General features: G+C 47.6%; 1 protein-coding gene across 1 annotated transcript; it reads left to right on the plus strand.

The window, feature by feature from the left end:
- The first annotated feature begins 14,912 nt into the window (after positions 1-14,912).
- On the plus strand, positions 14,913-22,056 carry LOC148048529 (uncharacterized). Its single transcript, XM_087704544.1, is given in 4 exon segments — positions 14,913-15,249; positions 15,647-16,674; positions 16,676-16,747; positions 16,750-22,056. Coding segments are annotated over 4 exon segments (1,695 nt in total). The 5' UTR covers positions 14,913-14,969; the 3' UTR covers positions 17,065-22,056.
- Positions 22,057-24,864: the final 2,808 nt, after the last annotated feature.

Below are 24,864 nucleotides of genomic sequence, written 5' to 3' on the forward strand. Positions count from 1 at the left end.
TTCAATGTTTTATGTTTCTATGTATTGTATAGTTTTTAAAACTGTTTTTTGTGAGCTGCAGAAAGTTGACTGAAAGATGGGCAGTTTTAAGAATGTTTTCAATGAATAAGAATCATTAGGGACCTGTTGGATCTCTCTCTCTCTCTCTCCCCCTCCCTCCCTCCCTCCCCCCCTCCCCCCTCCCCCCTTAACTGGCACAAAGCAAAGGGTGGGGTTGGATCTCTCTGTCTCTCTCTCTCTCTCCCTCCCTCCCTCCCTCCCTCCCCCCTCCCCCCTTAACTGGCACAAAGCAAAGGGTGGGGTTGGATCTCTCTCTCTCTCTCTCTCTCTCTCTCTCTCTCTCTCTCTCTCTCTCTCTCCCTCCCTCCCTCCCTCCCTCCCTCCCTCCCCCCTCCCCCCTTAACTGGCACAAAGCAAAGAGTGGGGCTGTTTGCCCCAGCAGCCGCCATGCTTCCCTCACTGCCCATGGACTCTGAGGAGAAATGCTTTCTGGGTGTGGCTGTGTCCAGAAGGGGGATTTGGGACCCCCTGAACCCTCTCGGAGTCAGGGCACGTTCTCTACCACTGGAGGTTTTGTAGGATGCGATCAAAGACGCTTTTGCTGAGAAAACAATTTGTTTGGGAGATACTCACCCAGCAACGAGAACAATCCCCCACCGCAGCGCTTCTGTTAATTAGCTGGATAGTCAATGGAGGGATGGAGAAAGGGAAGAAGAGCCAGCCTTTCACTGCAGTTGCCAGGATTTCTGAGCTGCTGCAGTTGGATTCCCAGGGCTAGAAGTGATGGGGTGGTCCTTCCTGACCCCCACCTCTGGCCCATGAGCATGCAAAACTTCAAGGACCTCTGAAGGATCATGGGAATGGAGACCACTTGGGGGAGCGGCGCAAGGCAGCCTTTGTAAGAAGGCCTTGCCACACACAGGACGGGGATGCCTGACCTTGGTTGGGAAGGGATGGCAAAAGTGAGACAATTTTGTATGCTACCACACCAGACCTCCCTACCCTAGTGGGCTGGATACAAATTTTGTGATGCACTGTAGCATCTGCCATCCTGCCTCCAGCATCCCAAGATTTCCCCAGCCTTCCTAAGACACCCCTGGCACATCGAACCTGGGATTCAGTCCACCTGAGGAGCCATCACTTAACAAGCAGGAGTGCTGGGTTAGCAGGCTTTGAACGAAGTGATCACATCCCACCTGGTTTTAAGAACTGCGGCAATTCCACCCATCTACCCGCCTGCTGCCAATTACCTCCCACAGACCCATTAGATCTCACAGGGTTGGCCTCCTCCGGGTGCCATCTACCAGCCAATGCCATCTGGCTATTACCCGGGGGAGGGCCTTCTCTGTGGCAGCTCCGTCCCTCTGGAATGAACTCCCCGCAGGGATTCGGACCCTCACCTCTCTCCAGGCCTTCTGAAAAGCCGTCAAAACGTGGCTTTGCCGGCAGGCCTGGGGGTGATGAGTTCCCTCCCCTCTCGACATGTATGGTTGTTGCCTATTTTTATTATTTGTATTTTGTTTTTATGTTCCCCTTTTCCCCCTTTTGAATTGTTCGCAGCCCTGAGTCTTCCCGGAGAAGGATGGCATACAAATAATAAAATTCTATTCTATTCTATTCTATTCTATTCTAAATTCTACCTGATCTCCAGAGAGATACAGAATATTGAAGGTGAATGACTAGCATCGAAAACACCAGGAGCCATAAAACCTGGGTAGGCGTGGCTACGGTGGGTCATGTGACTGGGTGGGAATGAGCGACGTAGAGTTGGCCACGCCCACCCAGGTTTTGTGGCTCCCGGTGTTTTCTGGGGAAAATGGGCCCAAGCGGCTTTGTGTGTTTAAGGTTGCCGACCCCTGACTTAGAATAACTTTATTGTCACTATTGAACTGCGTGGAGCAATTTACAAGTGGTGCCAGATCCTGTAATCGGGCCAGGGCAGGCAGAAGGCCCATGGATATTTCTGTGTCCCAGTGGGCCCTACAGCCGACACAGGCGTGGCCTGTGGGAAGGTTTCTGCAAACCGCACAGCCTGATTCCCCACCACCACCCTGTAATCCCGCTTCCCCAGCTCTGCTTAATAACCTGCCCAATCACTGCAACTAGGAGAGCCGGGATTGCAGTTGCTGAGCAAAAAAGACACCCGACACAATTCTGAACCCAACTGCGATCGTAAGTCAAAGGCGATCCACCCAATTATAGGTCCTGTCCAATTTCCCCTGGCTAACAGAAACCGTGCATCTTGGCTCTGGATGTTTGCTTCCCTCTGTCTCCTCCCTAACACCTTTCCAACTAGCATCCGATTGCACCTGAGATAAAAGGGCACAACAGAACATATTTTGAAAAGATTTGCACACACGCACACACACACACAGACAGTCACACAAACACACAGAGTCACTGATTTGTCATCAATTCATATTCCCAAGTTGGCTGCTGAAAGAGGCAGAGACATAAATCAACCTGGTTTTTTTGGGGGGGGGGTCAACCTCTCCAGCAGCCCCTTGAGGCGTGGCCCTCATCCAGATTTCCTTGGTGCAGACTGTCCCCTTCCTCAGTTCTTGAGCCTGGTTTTCACAGCCGAAGTCCAAGCAGAAAAGGGGCCGCACACTTGGCGATCCTGCCCAGCTGCCCCAAAGGCACCTTTGTCAGGAGAAAGTGCCCACCCATTCTGCTTGCCACTCTGGCCAGTGCCATGTTCCCCAGGGGGAGAAAGTGCACCCCACCCAGACATTTTCAGACATTTATTACGATTTATAGGCCGCCCTTCTCCCTGAGGGGACTCAGGGCGGCTTACAATCACGGGAAGGGGGTGCAATTATACAAGACAAACAGTGAGTAAACAAGATAGATAATAAAACACCAACTTACATTCAACAGTCAACACTTGGGCGGGTAATTTAAAAACTTATCCCCAGGCCTGCTGGGAGAGCCAGGTCTTAAGGGCCGTGCGGAAGGTCTGGATGGTGGTGAGGGTACGAATCTCAACGGGGAGATCGTTCCACAGGGTCGGAGCTCCAACAGAAAAGGCTCTCCTCCGTGTAGTCGCCAGTCGACATTGACTGGTGGATGGAATCCGGAGGAGGCCCAGTCTGTGCGATCTAATCGGTCGAAGGGAGGTAATCGGCAGAAGGCGGTCTCTCAAGTACCCAGATCCACTACCATGGAGTGCTTTAAAGGTGGTCATCAATACCCTGAAGCGCACCCGGAGATCGACAGGTAGCCAGTGCAGCTCGCGGAGGATGGGTGTAATGTGGGCGAACCGCGGTACGCCCACTATCACTCGCACTGAGTGCCACGGCCCAGATCTTCAGCTGCATCCAGAAGTCCCTTCTCTGGGCGCTTGCTCTGCCTTAACCGAAGCTGGGCCTTTGCTGGCGATCTGGTGCTCAGTCCTCCGCTTGGTCTTCTTCGCCTGAAGCCAGGTCCACCCTCTGCTCATACATGCGCTTGGCTTGGACCCGCTGGATGAGGCTGAAGAAATCCTCATCGGGCACCGTGGGGCCATGGGGGGTGGAATGGGGCGGGGCACAGTGCTGGTCATCCAAGCGGGAGGACTGCAGAAAACGGGGGTGGATAAAAACCAAGTATTAAAAAAAAGAATCTGCAATATTTAATTTCTTGGCAAACTCATTCCATGGATTGAAGCTCCATGCAAGCTGAGACAAAAGGCACTGCATTGATCCGTTCACCACAATTTCCCAGTAACCATGAGAGAAATCATAAAAGTGTAGGAATATTCCTTTATCCCCATGTTTTGCAAATCTACGTAGACTACAAACTGCAAGATTTCTTGAAGAGAGATACATTTGTACCACAAAGTTCCAAGTGGGAGGGGAAAAGGGCAAGCAGTAAAAATGGAAGCAGCTTATAAATATAATATTAAAGAGCACCTGTCACTTCAGATCCATCATGGCAACGCCTGTTAGTGGGCATCTACTCACCTGTTGCCCACCATGTCCCTCACCTTGTTGTGTCCCTCCTGCAACACCAGCCCTCCCATTAAAGTGAATTTAAATCAAGCCTTTTTACTAGTGATTTAAATAGTCATTGATCTAATGGGGGTTCATTTAACTCAAACCCACCCTGGCAGAAAACAAAGGAAAAAGCTTAAGTTCATGACTTTAGAGGAGGGTCACCAAACCAGGTTCTTCTGTTGAGTTGCTTCACTAGGCAGGGCTTCCTTGCCAGCCAGCTTTGCAGGGCTGTCAGAGGACTTCAGCGTGAATCAGGAAGAACCCCACATACGGCACTGAGCATCTTGCTCAGCATGAGAAAACACGAGAAAGCAGGAGGGATTGTAATCTAATTTTAGAGGATAGTCAAGTGTTTGAAGTGCTAAAGCTGATTTTAGCAGGGGAAGCCATACACTGTCAAGATCTTTCCCTGCAGTGGGAAAAGAATTCAACCTTCCTGCTTGGCTCCCCAAGTGGAGGACAGGCTCACCCATCCTGTGCTTAGTCCCTGGGGCTCTGGACTGGCATCACACCTCTTACATTCCCTGAAAAGCTAAGATTTGCCCAATGCTAGATAAAGAAGTTAGCTACAACTTCTCACGAACTGGGCCAGACTGCTCCGGTTATGTTGTTTATTTCATTCCTGCATTTATATCCTGCTTTGTTGAAAATGGCCTATGTCAGGCGGTGTCCTTCCCCTTCCGCATGTCATCTCCAACTCAACAAGAAACTAATCAAGGAGAGAAGCAGCCTAGATCTAGGAGAAATTTCCTGACAGTGAGAACAATTCATCCGTGGAACAACTTGTCTCCAGAAGTTGTAGGTGCTCCAACACTGGAAGTTTTAAAGAATATGTTGGACAACACTTTGTCTGAAGTGGTGTAGGGTTTCCTACCTAGGCAGGGGGTTGGACTAGAAGACCTCCAAGGTCCCTTCCAACTCTTATTATTCTATTCTTAATTTTTTTTTTATTTCTATGTCTATTATTCCAATTCCTGTTTCCATTCCATTCATTTTCTATTATTCCATTCTAAAGCCTGCGAGATAGATCTAGCTGCAAGAAAGTGGTTTTAAAATCCCACAATGAACCCCGTAGCTAAACCTTGGACCTTCGCCCCAAGGCCAAAGCGTTAACCCTAAAAGAGGTCTACACTCACCCAGGGAACATGAAGGCCTGTGAACGAGAGAAACCCCTCACCCTTGTGAAGTTTGGCAGAGGTTGAATTTCCCTCCTGTTTACTATTAGAATTTCCCACCAGTGGTAGAAAGGGCAACAAACTCACCTGGCACTTTATCAGCACATTGAAGAAATCATCGCCAGGTTCCTGGGCCTCACCGTCCATGCGAAGGTGACCCAGGTTGCTGGGCGTGATGCGGAGGCCGGGAAGATTCCCCACACTGGCCCGCTGGTCATCCAACCTCCGGCTCTGGGAGCTGGCGATGAGGTCGAAGAGCTCCTCGGTCTGCGGGGAGTCCATGGACTGAGCTGGGAGAGAAACCAGCCGAGGGATGAGAAAGCCAGCAAGCTTTGGGGGAACCCTTAGTTACCTGGGGTGGAGGGCTATCATCTCAGCTCATTTTGCTGACCTTGGAAGGTTTCAGCCCTCTGGAGCGTTGAGAAGCCTTCAGGAGGGAAAAAATGATCCTACATTCCTACAAGCAAACCGGAAGTCACCTCTGAGTTCCGTGTAGGGTCATTTTTTGCCCTCCGGAGCTTTCAGGGAAGCCTCCTGAAGGCTCACTTCCTTTTACTTAACTAAGACTGGCCTACTTACTCCCTGCTTCTTCCAGGGCAGGGACAGGGGTAGCTGCTGCTTCGTCCGACTCTCTCTGGGAGTCCTCCAGAGGACACCGCTGGTCTTCCATCCGGTTGCTCTGGAAGTTGCTCAGGAGGTCAAAGAAGCAGTCCTCGGTGGACGGGGCTCGCTTGATTTTCTGCAATGATGATTGAAAGAAAGGAGATGGTTGGACATCCCTGAACATCATCACACCAAATGGTTAGGTGAAACTACCACTGGGTTTGATTTTTCCCTTCCGCCAGCTCTGAAAAACATCTTAAAGGTAAAAGTTTCCCTCAAACATGTGCTAGTCGTTCCCGACACCAGGGGGCAGTGCTCATCTCCGTTTCAAAGCTGGAGAGCCAACGCTGTCCGAAGACGTCTCTGTGGTCATGTGGCCGGAATGACTCACCACCAAAGTTGGTCCCTATTTTTCTACTTGCATTTTTACGTGCTTTCGAACTGCTAAGTTGGCAGAAGCCTGGACAAGTCACAGGAGCTCACTCTGTTACGTGGCGCTATGGATTTGAACCGCCGACATTTCTGATTGACAAGCTCAGCGTCTTAGCCACAGGGTCCCGATGTTCATACACACACACACACACACACACACGTAAATATGTATGTGTATAGCACAGGGGTCACCAACCTTTTGGACCTCAGGGACCACCAAATTCGTGATTTTAAATCCTGCGAAATACTAATACGAATTTTTAAAAAGGATAAATAGTATTTAGTGCAATATCAAAAAAATGCAAATAATCTTTTTCTGCCGATCCCCAAAATTTTCTCACAGACCACCAGTTGTTGACCACTGATTTATCATGTGTGTATGTGTGTTATGTGTGTGTTTGGGGAGATACACACTTTCTCTCAAGATGAGGCAACAGAATTTCATTTTTAATGTGGGCCAGTGTGCTCGCAATAAAAAGAATGACAATAAAGTTATCTTTTATCTTATCTTATCATCTTTTATCTTTTATCATCTTTTATCTTTTATCAACTTTTATCTTTTATCATCATCATTTATCATCTTTTCTCTTATCTTTCATCTTATCTCGTCTCATCTTATTTTCTTATCTATGGTGTCCGAAGCTTGTATTTAAGCCCCCTATCCCCCCTGGCAACTGACTGCTGCTCCATCATCCCCTGCCCACATGCCAGCATTCAGGATGCCTGGATGACTGAATAGTTGTCCTGCCACACATTTGCAGAAGGAAGATGTGCCTGCAAGATATGATCAAAAATAAATAAATAAATTAAGACTGGATCATGAATGGTGAGGTCAAATTGATCCTCCTGTTGTGGGTACTGACTTGATTTTTCCCCCACCTCACTGTGGTGGAATATATTGAAATAGGAAGCACAAAGGGAGGCTGTTCTCTTCCTAATGCAGCTACAAATCTCGAGCAACTGGAGCAGAAATCAGAGTTGGAAGGGACCTCTGGAGGCCTTCTAGTCCAACCCCCTGCTCAAGCAGGAGGCAGCTCAGCCGACAAAGCCGGCTTTAAATATAGGAAATCCAGCAGTTACAACTTCTTTTTCCTTTATAACGTCCAAGAGTAAGTGGACTCTCAAAATCCATCCCGGGGGGGTGGGGGTGGGGCCAACAGGCAATGTGTGATTTTCAGAGCTGTGAAATATTTCCAGCGTCTGTCCGTGTTTCTTTCAGCTCTTCTGTTAAACTCCACACTGGAGAGAGTTAAACCATTTCCCTTCAACAGACAGTTTCACAGCGATGTCACCTGCTGGTGATAAATAATGTTCCTGACAGCAAACTATCTCTTTACCGAACTGCAGAAAAAAATCTTCTTAGTTTGTTGCCTCCACAATAATGGAAAGTTACCTAAGGGGGTTGCTGGAAGAGAAGAAAACAGAAATACCCCAAAGACATGGGAAGGCTGGGCGAAGGGAGGGGAAAAGGTGTCCATCTTCCCAAAAGTCGTATTTAGAAATAAGAATCTAAAATTATTGGCTGCGATTTTAAAAGCTGCCTGCATTGTAGAGCCAAAAGGAGGATACCAGGTTCTTTGCTCGGCGGGATTATTTCTAAACCGTGTGTCCAAATTAGCAATATTACAAGTCTTTTCTCTGATTCACAGCAGTTATTCCATGCTGTAAACAAAAGGTTCTTAAGCCAGAATCGGAATAGAGCTGGAAGGGAACTTGGAGGTCTTCTAGTCCAACCCCCTGCTCAAGCAGGAGCATGCCACTCCAGACAAGTGGCTTTTCTCCAGTGATGGAGCACCGACAACTTCTGACGGCAAGATGTCGAATTGTCAACCAGTTTTGAAGTCCACAATTTTAAGACTTGTGGACTCCAACCCCAGAATTTCCCTGCCAGTAAAACACCTCCAGAAAAACAGCATTTGTTCTCCAGGTGCATCTGACCCATGCCTAGTCTGTCTCTTGTACTTGTGATGTGGGAGACCTACTGGGCCCAAAATGGGGCATGGGAGTGTGGGGCGTGGAGGTGTCATGCGTGTCAACTCCCCGTGTTGGCATTCCACGCAGAGCATCAGCGGAGTCGGATCTCAGATTAGAGTAGCTGGGTTGAGATGTATGTAACTATTGGGTAACATGATTTAAGACACAGACTGAAGGGAGGACAGGAACAGGGGCAAAGTTCAGAAGCAGATGAAGAAAGCAAAGAAATGGCTGCGGATAATATCTAATGAAGCTGTTAATAAATCACTGCTTTTTGTACTACAATATTGACTCGCTGTCAGCCTCTGCTTTGCTGCTGCTTCAGCTATCATTGAAACGGGGAGGGGGACGTGGTATCTGGGAGGGGAATCATTATGTGTTGGAGGGAGTTTCTAGTCGCTGATCTGATCACCTTATTGCCCATGTGGAGGAAGGAGTTTCCCGCCAAGACCAACTGTCCAGCATTCCATCCTGATGAAAAAATATACCAACAGTGCATAAACAGACGCCTTCCCCGTCATTTAACTATTTGCTATGAGCACGCTGCCGACGTGGAGTTGGATTTAGCCAGGCTTCAATGCATGAAAGAGGGAGATGTGGAGAAATCCCCCCCAGCAGTCCTAAAAAACCCCTCCCGCCCCAGGAGTGAGGGCAGAGGAAGTTTTGCAGGCGAAGCCAAGCCTTTCACTTGTTTCCGCTGTGGGAAGGAAGGCCATCGCGCTGCGAATTGCCGCATCAAATTGGCTCAGCCCGCCCATCCCCCCCCCCCGGAGAGAGAGAAAGGCAGTGAAAACTCCAGGTAAGAGAAGGGAAGCTGCATTCGCTGCTGAGAATGTTCCCCAGCACTTCAAGCCAGAGGAGGAGGGAGGCATGAGCCCCAGCTCGTCTGACGAATCGGATGAGGAGGAGTCTCATCGCTGGGTAAGTTCCAGAACAGGGCCCATGCTTATCCCAATTGAGATGAGAGTGCCATCTTCTGGCGCAACTGAGAAACGTTTAGCTCTCCTTGATTCAGGCTGTTCTCGCTGCGTGATAAGCCCTGAAATGGTGGAGAAACTAGGCTTAAAATTGAGGACTTTGAAAACCCCTATTGTTTTTTGCCAAATTGATGGTTCTATTGCGGGAAGTGGCCCTGCTCATTTTTCTACTGAGCCCATGGAGATGAAAATGGGGACCCATCAGGAATTAATAACTTTTATTGTGGCACCTGGGATGGACCCTGGCTTCGTAGATGGAACCCCCGCATTAACTGGAGAAAGGGTTGGTTACGAATTCGCACAAACATACCCCCTGAATGGAAGGTTGAGACTCCAGATTCTGCCGCTACTAGCCCCACATTGGCAGCCAGGGGGCAGGAGAGAATCGAAGGTGAAGAAAGAATTCCAAAGGAGTATTGGGATCTCAGGGGGGGGGGGTTAGTGAAAAATCTTCTGATAAATTACCCCCCCCCAGACCCACTGATTGCCCCATTGATATTTTACCTGGGGTGAAGCTTCCAAAGCCCCAGATATATTCAATGTCCCCTAGGGAAATGGAGGAAATGAGAAACTTCATCGATAAGAACTTGGAGAGGGGGTTCATTGAACCGGCGAGACCCAAGGTAGCAGCTCATGTACTATTCAGAGAGAAGAAAGATGGCTCCCTGAGATTATGTGTTAATTTCAAAAACCTGAATGCGATATCATCTCAGAACCTCTACCCGTTGCCACTGATGAAGGACATGCTGGCCCAATTAGGGAAGGGCCGCATTTTCACTAAGTTGGACTTAAGGGAGGTATATTATAGAGTCAGAATTAAAGAGGGGGACGAATGGAAAACTGCTTTCAACTGTCCCCTTGGCTGTTTCCAATTTCGTGTGATGCCATTTGGCCTACAGGGGGCGCCAGCGGTCTTCTTTACAAGGGCGTTATCGTATATTTAGATGATATCCTTATCTACACAGAAAGACGTGAAGAACACGTGAAGCTGGTTCGTACTGTGCTGAAGAAACTTCGGGCGGCTGAACTTTACGCCAAATTGTCCAAGTGTGAATTCCATCAGGAGAAGGTTGACTACCTGGGCTATCGCATCTCCCACGAGGGTGTTGAAATGGACCCCGCTAAGGTAAAAGCGGTCACCGAATGGGAGGCCCCTCGTACACGCAGGCAATTGCAAAAATTTTTGGGTTTTGCTAATTTCTATCACCAGTTCATCCCCTCTTTTGCTAAGATAGCTCTTCCCATAACTAACCTTCTGAAGTCTAAAGGTGGGGCGAAACCCAAGCCTAGCAAGCCGCTGGATTGGACCATGGAATGCCAAGCTGCTTTCGAGAAGTTAAAGCGGAAATGGACGCACCTTTTGTGGTTCAAGCTGACGCCAGTGACATGACTGTGGAGGCTGTGTTGCTTCAAGCTAATAGTCAAGGTAATTTACAACCCTGCGCATACACCTCTCAGAAACTAACCGACACGGAAAGACGTTGGGCTATTTGGGAGAAATAAGCGTTTGCTGTTCGCTGGGCTTTGGCCACGTGGTGCCATTTTCTAGAAGGTTCAAAACATCCTTTCGAGGTGTGGACTGACCATAAAAATTTGGAAGCTTTGAGAATGCCCAGGAAACTTTCTCCTAAACAGATGCGCTGGGCTCAGCATTTCAATAGATTTAATTTTATCCTGAAATACATTCCAGGGGGAATTTTTTTTATGGCTGATGCTTTATCCAGACTTCCTCAATACAACTGCTCTAAGCTCAGTGTGGTCCAGCCTGTCATTCCCGCGACGAGCCTCGCTGCTCCTGTTGTTGCTAGCGCGTTCGAAGGTAGAGATGTCTCAGGACTTTCTTTCCAACCTGAAAAAAGCCCTTGCTGATGATGATTGGTTCCGACAGCACGTGAATGAGTGCACTATGAGAGATGAATTGCCTTGGATTGGGACAAAATTATACGTTCCTGCGTCTCTTAGATTCATTGTTCTTCAATGGGCTCATGATTCCCGGATGGCGGGGCACTTTGGTTTCGTCAAGACGCTCCACCTCGTCAAGCGACAATTTTGGTGGCCCTCTTTGAAAAAGGACATTGAAAAATATGTTGCCAGTTGTCCCATTTGTTCTGCTGCTAAATGCCCACAGGGAAAGCCGCAGGGGTTGCTCCAGGCAGTAGCTCGCCCAGTGGCCCCTTGGAAGGAGATCTCAATGGATTTCATTGTCGAACTTCCTGAGAGTCAGGGTCACACTGTTATCTGGGTTGTTACCGACTTGTTCTCCAAACAGGTCCATTTGATCCCTTGCTCCAAGATTCCTTCTGCTAAGTCTCTTGCTAAGATGTTCATCTCCCATGTTTACCGCTTACATGGGGTGCCCTACCGCATCATATCGGACAGAGGTGTGCAGTTCGCCTTCGTTTTCTGGAAGGAGTTTCTGAAGCGGATTGGCTCCGCCCAGGGATTAAGCTCCACCCACCACCCTCAGACTAATGGGGCTTGTGAGAAGACTAATTCTGTACTGGAACAATATTTACGTTGTTTCATCAACTACCAGCAAGATGATTGGGTAGATATGTTGCCGCATGCGGAGGTGGCTTACAACAATTCCGTGCATAGCAGCACTGGTTTCACCCCTTCCCGTGTGGTGTTTGGCCAGGACTTTGTGCCCATTCCTGAGGTTCCCCGTGAACAGCCCCAAGTGTCATCACTGTCTGAGTGGGGTGATCGCCTTCGGCGCATTTGGCCTTTAGCTCTCCGGACTCTAGATGCTGCGCATCGTGCTCATAAGAAACAGGCTGATAAGAAACGGACTAAGCCTTACGAATACAAGGTTGGTGATCAGGTGTATTTGTCCACTAGATTTCTTCAAAAACCCCAACAGTCGAGGAAATCGGGGCCCAAGTATGTTGGCCCGTTTCCTGTTGTCAAAATCATCAACCCTGTTTCTGTCCGGCTCCAGCTGCCTAAGCACCTCAACCGGGTTTACCCTGTTTTCCATGTTAACCTCCTGAAGCCTGTCTGCACTTCGTCGTTGAGGCCGCCTCTCCCTCCTCCCCCCCGCTCCGCTTTTGATTGAGGGTGAGCAACATTTTGATGTCCGTGAAATTTTAGACTCTCATAAGCGCCGGAACCGTGTCCAGTACCTGGTGGCTTGGAAGCATTTTCCACCTTCTCACACTGAATGGGTTGATGGGTCCCATGTTCGAGTACCTCATCCACTCTGCAAGTTCTACTCTGCTTATCCTGACAAGCCCTGATTTTGGACATTCTCCTGATGTTCCTTTTTTTTGTTTTTCTTCCCTCCCCCCTTTCCCTTTTTGTGTCTTGTTGTCGATCTGTTTGTTTGTGTTCTTTTCGCTTCTGCAGGTCTGACCATCCTTTTCTGGAGGAGGGCCGGATGTCAGCCTCTGCTTTGCTGCTGCTTTGGCTGTCATTGAAACGGGAGGGGGGGCATGGTATCTGGGAGGGGAATCATTATGTGCTGGAGGGAGGGAGGGAGTTTCTAGTCGCTGATCTGACCACCTTACTGCGCATGTGGAGGAAGGAGTTTCCCGCCGAGGCATTCCATCCTGATGAGACTTTTTGAAGTTATCTCCCACCTGACAGTTGGGTGCATTATAATTGGACTATGAACGGGGGTGCCAAGGGGAGGGGATTGAATTGTATTTGATATTATCCGCTTTCGCGCCTAATTAACCAGACTCAGCTTTGCTTTGCAACTGTTCATTTATAATTAGTAAAAGTACACTTGATTTCAATTCAAATGGAGTCCAGTGGTTTCTTTCCTCATTACTAAATGAAGTCAATGCTGACATTCGCTTACTATGAATCAGGCATTGTTAGGAAACTTTACAATGCGCATATGCACGGGGAGGCAGGGGGAGCACAGGTAGTCAAACGTGCATGCGTTGGGGCGGATGGACCATGGAGTGTCACACGTGCATACGTAGGGGACCGGGTCCGAGGGTGGGTGTCATGCACGCATTGCATTACGGCTCGTCTCAGCCTAGCCCACCTCACAAGGGTGTCATCCCTCTAAGATTCTTTTTGGATCTCCCAGAAGGTGCAGAGACTAGGTGTTTCCCAGTTGTCAGAATCGTGAAAGCATTTCTGTGCTTCCAGTTCATCAGCTAAATGATCAGCAAAAGATTCATCTAGTTCCCTGATGTCAAATTCGATTTCATTCACGACTGCATCAGAGTTATGTTTGACCTGGGGGTGGGAGTGGGGCAGGTGAGTGTTTTCAAGGCTAGGCGTTGCCATCTCATTGCCTCTTCTGTTGAACTCAGAATAAATCTGGGACCCATCCCAGCCCCAGAAGAGCCCTGACCTGAATACAGAGGGGGTGGAGGGGATATTGTGAAGACAATATCCCAAAATTAAAATGGAGCCCCCACCTCTGCACAGAAGCATAGCAAGCCTCAGTGCCATGCAGGCGCCCTCTGGCTCATTGGAAGACATATTTACTGTGATAACTGACAGTAACTGTCAATTTAACCTGCATGGATGAGGTCATAAAGCCTCAGAATTCCCTAAGAGATGACAGGCCACCCTTGTCATCCTTCCAAAGTTCACCTGCTCCACCTTTTACACGTACAGCAATGTCAAGGAAATGTCTGAAGGAGGTGAAAAAACCAATCAATAAAGTTGCCCATTTCTCACAAAGGGCAGATTTTTGTATGTAAACTGCCTCTGTTAAGGGAAGCTCCACTCATTAAGGTAGCTCTGGATGAGCTTCCCATCACATTCCCTTTCTTTTGCCATGCTCTTATGTTTTGTTCCATCATCCCAGGTGAGCTCCCTCCATGATTTCTCCTTAGGTGAGAGACCTTTTTGCGACTCCCAAAGTAATCCAGCAATTCAATAGAGGGGAAAAATCCTGTCACCTTCGAGAATTTCTGCCAAAAGAAAATACTACATAGCTTAATGACCCTGTTTTACCCAAGTTCCAACTTTTAATGGATCCAGCATTTAAAGAGACCCAGAAAGAATCCAACTTGGATCCTATCAACAAGGTATGATTTCCTGTTTCCTTTTTCCAACAATGAGGTATTGATTTCTATGATGAAATTCGCTAGCAGGAACCATTGTAGGAGATTCTCCTCCTTAGGTCCTCTTTAACTGGAGACGGTCTCCTTTTGTGCAAGAATTCTGAATTCTTATATCCAGGAAGAAAATGTATCCATGTAGTTGCTATTTAAAAACACACCTGAGTGAGTCACATATGGAGAGTTTCTTTATTTATTTGGATCCTGACTTTATTATTTCTGCAAACGAGGCAGAGAAGATGTGAAAGAAAAGAAAGGAGCCAATTTGGAGCTCAGGGTTGGAATGAGGGGCCTTTGGAGTTGTCTGAGCCCCTCCCCCTTCCAGCCACGGTGACCCCTCCCTCCTCTCTTCCCCCAACAACAACCCTGTGAGGTGGGCTGGTCGGAAAGAGCGGCTGCTCCACACTTGAACTCAGGCTCCCTTGCTTTCTCCCCTTTGGCTCCACTTTATAGGCGGCTATAAGGCCTACGCGCCAGAAGAGCCCCTGAGCTCCCGCGGCCTCAATAGGGGGGAAAGAGTGGGGGAGAAGGACCCCAAAGATCAAAGGGAACCCTGCGCCCACGCCTCCACTGGGAACCATAGCAACCATCAACACCGGAGGTGCTATCTGGCCGGTTGAAGGAAGGCGGACGCCGATTGGTCGCTGTGGGGAGGGCGGCGATTGGCAGGAGGACAGCTTGGGACCGGTCTCTGCAAAGGAACAGGCGAAACTTCTGGAGAAGATAGGGCGTGAAGCCTCCACTTCCGGAAACAAAACGGGCAACTAGGGAGCTTCTTGAATCGGCGACAGAGGAGGCCGGATGACGCAGGTTATGCTGGGAGTCGCAGTCCGGGAGGGTCATTTTCGGAAGGGAGGCTGCGGGAAAGGGGACGCAGCCGTCACCCGCCTCTCTCTATGCCTCTCTCTCCCCTGCAGGAGGACGGAAGAATCCGGAGGGGGAAGGAAGGAAGAGCCCCCTTCCCCCCCTCAGAGCAGTCCCTTCGCGGCGTCCCGGGGAGACGGCGGGGAAAGGCCGGGAGGCTCCGGGGCTGCAGAAGGGATGAGCGTAAAAGGTTCCCCGATGCAAATGACACGATCTGGTAGGAAAAGCGTTTTCTTCCCGACTTACGCAATCGGACCAAGAGAGGTGCAGGGGGCGGTGGAAGAGAGGAAGAGGCGGAGCTTGGACGAAAACGGACGGAGGCCGGACTGGCCCTCATTTTCGGATACGGAGAAGTAACGGGGGGGAAAAAACCGATTACAGGTGCGCATGCGGACTGATGCAGGTAGGACGCAAGGGACGCCGGGAGTTGCAGTCCGGGAGGTTCCTCCGGAGAAGGGAGACCTGTGAGGGAGGAGAGGGCGGGCGCCCGAGGCTTGGTCTGACGGCTGAGGGGGACTTGGGGAGGGAGGCCCGTGGGAGACGGTGGCTTCGGCCTGGGCTTCTTCTGCGGGGAAGGGGACGCAGCCGTGACCGCCTCTCTCTCTCCCCTGCAGGAGGACGGAGGAGCCCGGCGGGGGAAGGAAAGAAGCGCCGCCCGAAAGCAGGAGATCCCTGTGCGGCTTCCCTGGCAGAGGGCGGGGAAAGGCCGGGAGACTCCGGGGCTGCAGGAGGGATGCGCTCAGGGAAATCCCGGGAAAGGACGCTGCCTGGAGGGCGGTGCGGAGACCAGGAAACGGGCGGAGACTCCGAGACGGTCCTGAAGGGCGGAGGCTACTTCGGAAGACCCCGAAATCCCCAAAGGATCCAGGAGGAAGAAGAGAAATATCAGTGCCCGGAATGTGAAAAGTCCTTCAAAAGAAACGACCATCTTGAGAACCATCTAAAAATCCACTCATTTGGAAACCCACATAAATGCTTTGAGTGTGGAAAGAGCTTCAATTATAGAGCAGAACTTAGGCAACATGCAATAATCCACACGGGAGAAAAACCTCATAAATGTCTGGAATGTGGAAAGAGCTTCAGTCAGAGTAGCAGCCTTTATACACATCAAAGGATCCACACAGGAGAAAAACCTCATAAATGCCTGGAGTGTGGAAAGAGCTTCAGTCATAGCAGCAGCCTTTATACACATCAAAGGATACACACAGGAGAAAAATCTCATAAATGCCTGGAGTGTGGAAAGAGCTTCAGTCAGAGGGGCAACCTTTATACACATCAAAGGAGCCACACAGGAGAGAAACCTCATAAATGCCTGGAGTGTGGAAAGAGCTTCAGTGAGCAGAGCAGCCTTTCTAAACATCAAAGGATCCACACAGGAGAAAAACCTCATAAATGCCTGGAGTGTGGAAAGAGCTTCAGTGAGCGGAGCAGCCTTTATAAACATCAAAGGATCCACACAGGAGAAAAACCTCATAAATGCCTGGAGTGTGGAAAGAGTTTCAGTCAGAGGAGCAATCTTTATACACATCAAAGGAGCCACAGAGGAGAGAAACCTCATAAATGCCTGGAGTGTGGAAAGAGCTTCAGTCGACGGAGCAACCTTTATACACACCTAAGGATCCACACAGGAGAAAAACCTCATAAAATGCCTGGAGTGTGGAAAAAGCTTCAGTTGGAAGAGGAGCCTTTATAAAAATCAAAGGGATCCATTTGGGAGAAAAAAACAGATAAATGCTTGGAGTGTGGAAAGAGCTTCAGTCATAGGGGCAACCTTTATAGACATCAAAGAATCCACACAGGAGAGAAACCTCATAAATGCCCTCCCCCCCCTCTCCCTCCCTACCTCTCCCCCTCTCCCCTCCCTCCCTCCCTCCTTCCCTCCCCCCTCCCTCTCTCAAGAAGGGGCTGCACACTTGGCAATCCCGCCCAGCTGGCCCACAGGCACCTTGGTCAGGAGAAAGTGCCCACCCATTCTGCTTGCCACTCTGGCCAGTGGCAAGTTCCCCAGGGGGAGAAAGTGCACCCCACCTAGAAATGCACTGAGTGCCACGGCCCAGATCTTCAGCTGCATCCAGAAGTCCCTTTGCTGGGCGGGTGCTCTCCCTTAACCGAAGCTGGGGCTTTGCTGGCGATCTGGTGCTCAGTCCTCCGCTTGGTCTTCTTCGCCTGAAGCCAGGTCCACCCTCTGCTCATTCATGCGCTTGGCTTGGACCCGCTGGATGAGGCTGAAGAAATCCTCATCGGGCACTGTGGGGCCACGGGGGGGGCGGAATGGGGCGGGGCACAGCGCTGGTCATCCAGGCGGGAGGACTGCAGAAAACGAGGATGGATAAAAACCAAGGATTAAAAAAAGAATCTGCAATATTTAATTTCTTGGCAAACTCATTCCATGGATCGAAGCTCCATGCAAGCTGAGACAACAGGCACTGCATTGATCCGTTCACCACAATTTCCCAGTAACCATGAGACAAATCATAAAAGTGTAGGAATATTCCTTTATCCCCATGTTTTGCAAATCTACGTAGACTACAAACTGCAAGATTGTTTGAAGAGATATACATTTGTACCACAAAGTTCCAAGTGGGAAGGGAAAAGGGCAAGCAGTAAAAATGGAAGTCAAACCTTCTAAGTAGCTTATAAATATAATATTAAAGAGCACCTGTCACTTCAGATCCATCATGGCAACGCCTGTTAGTGGGCATCTACTCACCAGTTGCCCACCATGTCCCTCACCTTGCTGTGTCCCTCCTGCAACACCAGCCCTCCCATTAAAGTGAATTTAAATCAAGCCTTTTTACTAGTGATTTAAATAGTGATTGATCTAATGGGGGTTGAATTAACTCAAATCCACCCTGGCAGAAAACCTAGGAAAAAGCTTAAGTTCATGACTTTAGAGGAGGGTCACCAAACCAGGTTCTTCTGTTGAGTTGCTCCACTAAGCAGGGCTTCCTTGCCAGCCAGCTTTGCAGGGCTGTCAGAGGACTTCAGCGTGAATCAGGAAGAACCCCACATACGGCACTGAGCATCTTGCTCGGCATGAGAAAACACGAGAAAGCAGGAGGGATTGTAATCTAATTTTAGAGGATAGCCAAGTGTTTGATGTGCTAAAGCTGACTTTAGCAGGGGAAGCCATACACTGTCAAGATCTTTCCCTGCAGTGGGAAAAGGATTGAACCCTCCTGTTTGGCTCCCCAAGTGAAGGACGGGGTCACCCATCCTGTGCTTAGTCCCTGGGGCTCTGGACTGGCATCACACCTCTTACATTCCCTGAAAAGCTAAGATTTGCCCAATGCTAGATAAAGAAGTTAGCCACAACTTCTCTTGAACTGGGCCAGACTGTTCCGGTTATGTTGTTTATTTCATTCCTGCATTTATATCCCACTTTGTTGAAAATGTCCTATGTCAGGGAGTGTCTTCCCCCTCCTCATGTCATCTCCACCTCAACAAGAAACTAATCAAGGAGAGAAGCAGCCTAGATCTAGGAGAAATTTCCTGACAGTGAGAACAATTCATCAGTGGAACAACTTGCCTCCAGAAGTTGTGGGTGCTCCAACACTGGAAGTTTTAAATAAGACGTTGGACAGCCTTTTGTCTGAAGTGGTGTAGGATTTCCTGCCTAGGCAGGGGGTTGGGCTAGAAGACCTTCAAGGTCCCTTCCAACTCTGTTATTCTATTCTATTCTTAATTATTTTTTATTTCCATTTCTATTACTATTCCTGTTTCCATTCCATTCATTTTCTATTATTCCATTCTAAAGCCTGCGAGATAGATCTAGCTGGGAACATGAAGGCCTGTGAATGAGAGAAGCTCCTCACCCAAGTTTGGCAGAGGTTGAATATCCTACCCGTTTACTATTCGAATTTCCCAACAGTGGTACAAAGGGCAACATACTCACCTGGCACTTTATCAGCATGTTGACGAAACCATCGCCAGGTTCCTGGGCCTCGCCGTCCATGCGAAGGTGACCCAGGTTGCTGGGCGTGATGCAGAGGCCGGAAAGATTCCCCACACTGGCCCGCTGGTCATCCAACCTCCAGCTCTGGGAGCTGGTGATGAGGTCGAAGAGCTCCTCGGTCTGTGGGGAGTCCATGGACTGAGCGGCCTAGCCCACCTTTCTCATCCCTCTAAGACTCTTGTTTCTCAACCTTATCCTCAAAACAAAACATTGGGAATTGACAAGCATCACAGAATCAAGCAGAACGAGATCCATCGGATGAGGATGTCCAGAATTTCATTCTAGACGGAGCTCCACGTTCATCCAAGGCACGTTTTGCTGCTTTAAGATGGGGGGGGGGCATTTCGACTCCCACCCAGAATGCAGGCTGGGGAATTCTGGGAGTTGAAGTCCACCCCACCCCTTACAATTGCTGTGGCTTGCAAGATTCAGGTTTATCCCCTCACTTCAGGGTAAACCTGACAAAGGTGCGATCAGTAAAAAGAGAGGAAAACAGAGACATGGGCACGCATGCGCACACATCCATGTTCCTCAACTCCTGGTGACTTCACGAAGAGCTTTGTGTTTTCTCTTAGCAGCAGTGCAGAATTATTAGTCCTTGCTTTATCTCTGGGAATTCGTCCAGTCTAGCCCACAACTACTTCATGCTTCTTGTAGAGGGCAGGAGCTGTGTTAATCTGCCACAGCAAAAACTCAGGTGGTCTCACATTTTCTGACCAACCCACTGGATTCAAAGCTCAAGACAACCGATGTGTTTTCCTCACAGGTTATTAGGAGCAGGTGTGTGCCGATGCCAATGGCAGAGCAACTGGCCATGGGACCTCTGCCTCCTGACAGTCCTTAAGTTAACAGAGAGTTCACCCTTTGGCTCAGTGTTGGCACGGTGCCTTGTACAAAGGACAGCCAGGTGAAACTCCCATTTTCCGATGCCAGGGGAAACGGCCACTGCATCTAATCAGCCTCACCCCACTGTTTAAAGAAACCTTGCACAGCACAGAACTTTCAGTCTCTCCACTACTGCAATATTTCTCAGTGTTAGAAGATTTTAAGGTATGTGGAAAATTACCAGAATTTTCTCCAGCCAGTATGCTCCCAGAATACTGTGTGTCCTTTCTCCTTAGTTTTCCCCTTTCCTCCTCTCCTTTCCTCCTTTCTTTTCCTTTCCTTCCCCTCCTTTCTCATTTCCTCCTTTCCTCCCCCCCTTTCCTTTCCTTTCCCCTTTTCCATTCCCCTTTCCTCCTCTCCTTACCTTTCCTTTCCTTTCTTCCTTCCTTTCCTTTCTAAAAATGTTTAGAATGTTCTGGAGACATTTCTTTTGCAAAGCAGTAAGAGACACCAGATCCCCAGGATGCTTGGAACCTTTTAGTAAAGAAAAAAGAGGTAACATTTCTCCTGTAGCAATTTGGAAGTATGGACGAGCCCAATTGATTGTACCTAAAAGTTTTTGCCATTGAACCAAAGTATATGAAGATTACACTTAAAGTTCAGGTAAGATAGGAATGGAAGAAGATTGTAAAACTTTAAACCCTAAATATGAATAAGGTTCAGTGTGTTGTATTTTTTCAGGAGCTATGTAAAGCCCTCTGCTTGCTACAATGGTAGTCAACCATCAGTAGATGGCGTTGAACGACAATCTTTCTGAAAATGACCTGATTTTCCACATTTGAAACAATTCCCCACAGGCTTTCTTCCTTTCTGAGTTGCAGCAACTAATAAATGCATTTTATATGATTGAGATCCTATATCCTGACAAACACATAACATGTCTGCTAAGGTATATTGATTTGTAGCTTTTAAAGACGTTTACAATCCATATTAGCATTTTCAATAGCCAATTGATGTAGTAATTCTGCTGATGCTTCCTGATTACCCAATTGTTGATGCAAAGCTTTTGAAAGTCTTTCTACAAAATCAGTATAAGGCTCATTTGCTCCCTGACGTATGTTAGAAAAACTAACTTTAGGCTCACCAGCTTGTGGAACCTTTAAAAAAGCTCTAAAGGCACACTCAGAGACTATAGCTAGTGTAGCTGGAGGAAGGGCAACCTGTGTAGGAATAGTTGCAAATTGGCCTGATCCAAATAACTTTTCTACTGTGTAAGCACCACCTCCACCTAAAGCAGCTACGTGAGAATGACGCAAATATTCACTTTCCCAAACAACATATTGCATAGAAGTTGAAATCATACAAAACAATTGCTTCCAATCTTGAGGTATCATACAATAACCATTCTTAATTCCTTCTAAAAACCTCTAGTAAAATTTCCAGTAATTCCATAATCAGAAATAGCCTTTAACTCCCTTAAGATTTGAAATGGCAAACCTTCCCATTCTGCTATCTGTTGTCCAGCCTGTGGCCCTGGTTGATACTGTACTGGACATACTGACAACAATTCAGCTAACTCTTCTCCAGAAATAGTACCATCTGTCTTACAATTTTCCACCATCTTTTGAAAAGAAGACTTTGGAACAATGTTAGGAGGAGGAAGAGGCTTTAATTCAATGTCAGAAGGAGCAGAAGAAAGTATTGCAGCCTTAGCCTTCGAATCAGGAGACAGTCCTTTTCAGACTGCGGAGGATATATCACAGCAAGAGGAGGTTGAAAAGAGGGAGGTGTTGAAAGAGAAGAAAGCTTCTCTTCATTCTGACCAAACATTTCTATAGCATATCTACATAAGTGCCAAGCATGCAAAATATCTATCTCTGTTCTTGGCTCAGAATGCAAAACCTTGCCAAGGCAGCATGTCTGATTTGTGCCAGGATAAATCCAAAAGTAGACAGGCACCCACCCCTATGAATCCCACTTAACGGCAACTACCCAGGGACAATTTGAGAAATAGACTTCACTGAATTATCTAGAAAGCAAGGTTTTAAGTATGTTTCGGAACTACAATGTTCCTTCACAGCGTGGCCTGAGGCTTTTGCTTGCAGGACTAATAAAGGTCATGAAGTAGTAAACATCCTACTGGGAGAAATTATTCTTAGGTTTGGGCTGCCAAATAGTATATCATTTGATTGTGACCCATATTCCATAGCTAAGATTGTGTGAACAATTAAACATCACTTGGAAGCTTTACTGAGCCTACCACCTGGCTAGTAGTCCTATGGGGGGAAATGTAATGATTTACAAAAACAACAGCTAGCTAAGCTATGCCAGGACGCTAACCTGTCCTCACCGCAAACTTTGCCACTCATGTTGTTGGGGCTTCACATTGCACTTCGAAAGCAAATAGGCTTGAGCCTCTTTGAGGCCCTTTTTGGATGACCACATCCCTCCCTAAAGGTAGAGGAGAGGTCCATCCCACTGGTGGGCAAACTGACCTTGTACCAAAAATGTAAGACAACTCGCTGAGGTTATGAATTTCCCGTTATCTGCAGGAGTAGATCACCCAGTGCATCCATTTCAGCCTGCAGGCTGGATGCTTGTAAAGATGTGGGGACCAACAACCTCCTTGGATGAGCAGTGGAAGGGACCGTTTCAAGGGCTTCAGACCACCCACACAGCACTAAAAATGGAAGGCCTGGCATCTTGGATACATCACTTCCAGAGTGATGATCTGCCCTTCCTGATTCTTGGACTGTGCAGCCTGGACTTTCTCAGTAGCAGAACTGGGACTTAAGTTATTGTTCTGGAATCAAAAGCCTCTGGAACCATAGTTGTGTGAGAGGAGAACTGTGATCTCCCATAGGTGTTTTCTCAATTAGAACATTTTCCCAAAAGGTATTTGTAGTTACCCACACTAGAATTAGGAGTTACCCAATTATTACCACTAGCTGATTGGTGCATCTCTGTATGTGAAGGCTAAGATATTAAGACAAAAAGACTTAACAACTGTCAGGGTGAGACCATATGATTTGTTATGTATCTGTGTTCTTCACATCCACCTATACTATGCCCACTTTACCTGAAAGAAAGATTGGAAACCATAGGAATCTTGAACAATTCAGAAAGTCCCTGAAGAATACCTACCCCTTACTTTGTTCTGTGGGCTCTGGTCTTTCAATAATGCTTTGTATCATATATAAGCAGTGGAGGAAATCCTAGCTAATGAGACTGGGGAGTTTTTTAATTGCTGCAGCAAAAGAACAAGAAGCCATTTGGACAACGACAATTCAGAATAGAATGGCTCTAGATATGATATTGGCATTCTAAGGAGAGGTGCGTGCCCTACTTGGACAACAGTGCTGTGTGCATATTCTGGACAAATTGGAGGAATTCCACAGCTGAACTACACACATCGCAAAGATAGCTGCAACTCCCTCCCCTCCATGGGCGAATGGAAAGACTAGTGGCATTGACTGACAGGATGGTTGCCTGATTTCACTGGTTAAGTACCTAATAATGACTCTAGCAGGCATAGTCATCCTTCTCATAATCACCTATTATGCATTACAATCCGTATGCTTTGCCTCCCCACCTGTAAGCAAATTGAAGGGTGGGGGGTGTTTCCCAGTACAAGGATATCGATGTTGGGTCAATCTTGTAAAATTAGATCATTTTCAGATTCAAAAGTGGGGGAATGATGGGCTGGCTGCTAAAGCAAGGTCATGGCACACACCTTAAAATAAATCAGGAAGACTGTAATTGGGGTGTGTGGGTCTGTCTGTCTCACAAGAACAAAGAATGCTTATCAACAGGAAATATGCATGTGTAAAGCTTGTAGCAATTTTGGGTAGTTAGAAAGTTGATAAAAGTAACAAGAATTAGACAACTTGCAGACCTCAGCTAAAAGTTAGGAATAGAGATGGCCAGCAGTAAATGAAATGTCTATTAGATAACTCCTGGCACATTCATTATCCAAGGCTTAGGAATGGCACAGCTACAGACCTGATGAAAGAAATGTCTTTCTGGGTTCGGCTCCAAGTGGGGAAAAAGACACTGGAGAATTGGAGGCTGCTTGAAAAGATGGTTTATTGGTGGACAGGACCTCATGGCTTCAGCCCTGAACAGAAAAGGTGATCACATGCTTCAATTTTGTTGGAGAAGAAGAGAAGGCTGAGGAAGGGGCTTGCTAGGCTTTTTATAACCTCTTCAGTCCCACCTCTCTGTTTCCTGTGTAAGAAATGTATTCTGATTGGTTGTCAGACTCCCATTGGGGCCATGCAGGGGCAACTCTCTAGACTGTGTTTTGAATCCAGGTTTGGTTGAGTTTTCAGATGCCATGTGGTGAGTTGGGGCCAATATTATCATGCTTTAATCCTATCCCCTTGGGGTTGAAGTGGAGAAGTCTTTATTATGTAAAGGGACTAACTTGGCCTTCTTAATGGCCCACTGACAAAGTGGGGATGGGCAGGAAGCTACAGTCAACTATTCTGTCTTTTAAAACAAGTTTCTTTCTTTTCACATCCAGAGAAATATTCTGCCTTTTCAATATTTTTTAGGATATTTTCAGATGCAGCCCTCAATCAAATTGAGTTTAAGACCCCTGATCTACCGTAAAAGTAAGCAATCAATGATGGGTGGAGAGGAGGAGGTAAGATTCAGCAGAGTGGGAAGCCTTTAAGAATACATGTTTTTTTTTTCCTTCCTGGCTCTTTATTTGGTATGTGAGAAGTTGCATTTTCAGCAACTACACAACCGTATTCCAAGTGTTTTTGAATACACCTGCAACTTTCGAAAAGAAACACAAACCCATCTGGGAAAGACTAAGGTGTACATTTGTGGAATTTTCTCTGGAATCAAATGTTTTCTGCTGTTCAAACCTCACAAGCAGTGCATTTAATCACTTGTTTTCATTTTTTTATTCTTTATCATAGCATGAAATACAAAATATAAAGAAAAATACAAGTAAAGGTAAAATAATGGAGGAAGAGAGGAGGGGAGTAAAGTGTAAGATAGAGGGAAGAGCATTAATGTCCTCTTCTCCTTTTGATGCAG

This window comes from Thamnophis sirtalis, unplaced genomic scaffold (genome assembly GCF_051295495.1).
Source record: "Thamnophis sirtalis isolate CommonGarterSnake01/CBP01778 unplaced genomic scaffold, rThaSir2_p1.2 scaffold_2, whole genome shotgun sequence".
Lineage (NCBI taxonomy): Eukaryota > Metazoa > Chordata > Lepidosauria > Squamata > Natricidae > Thamnophis > Thamnophis sirtalis.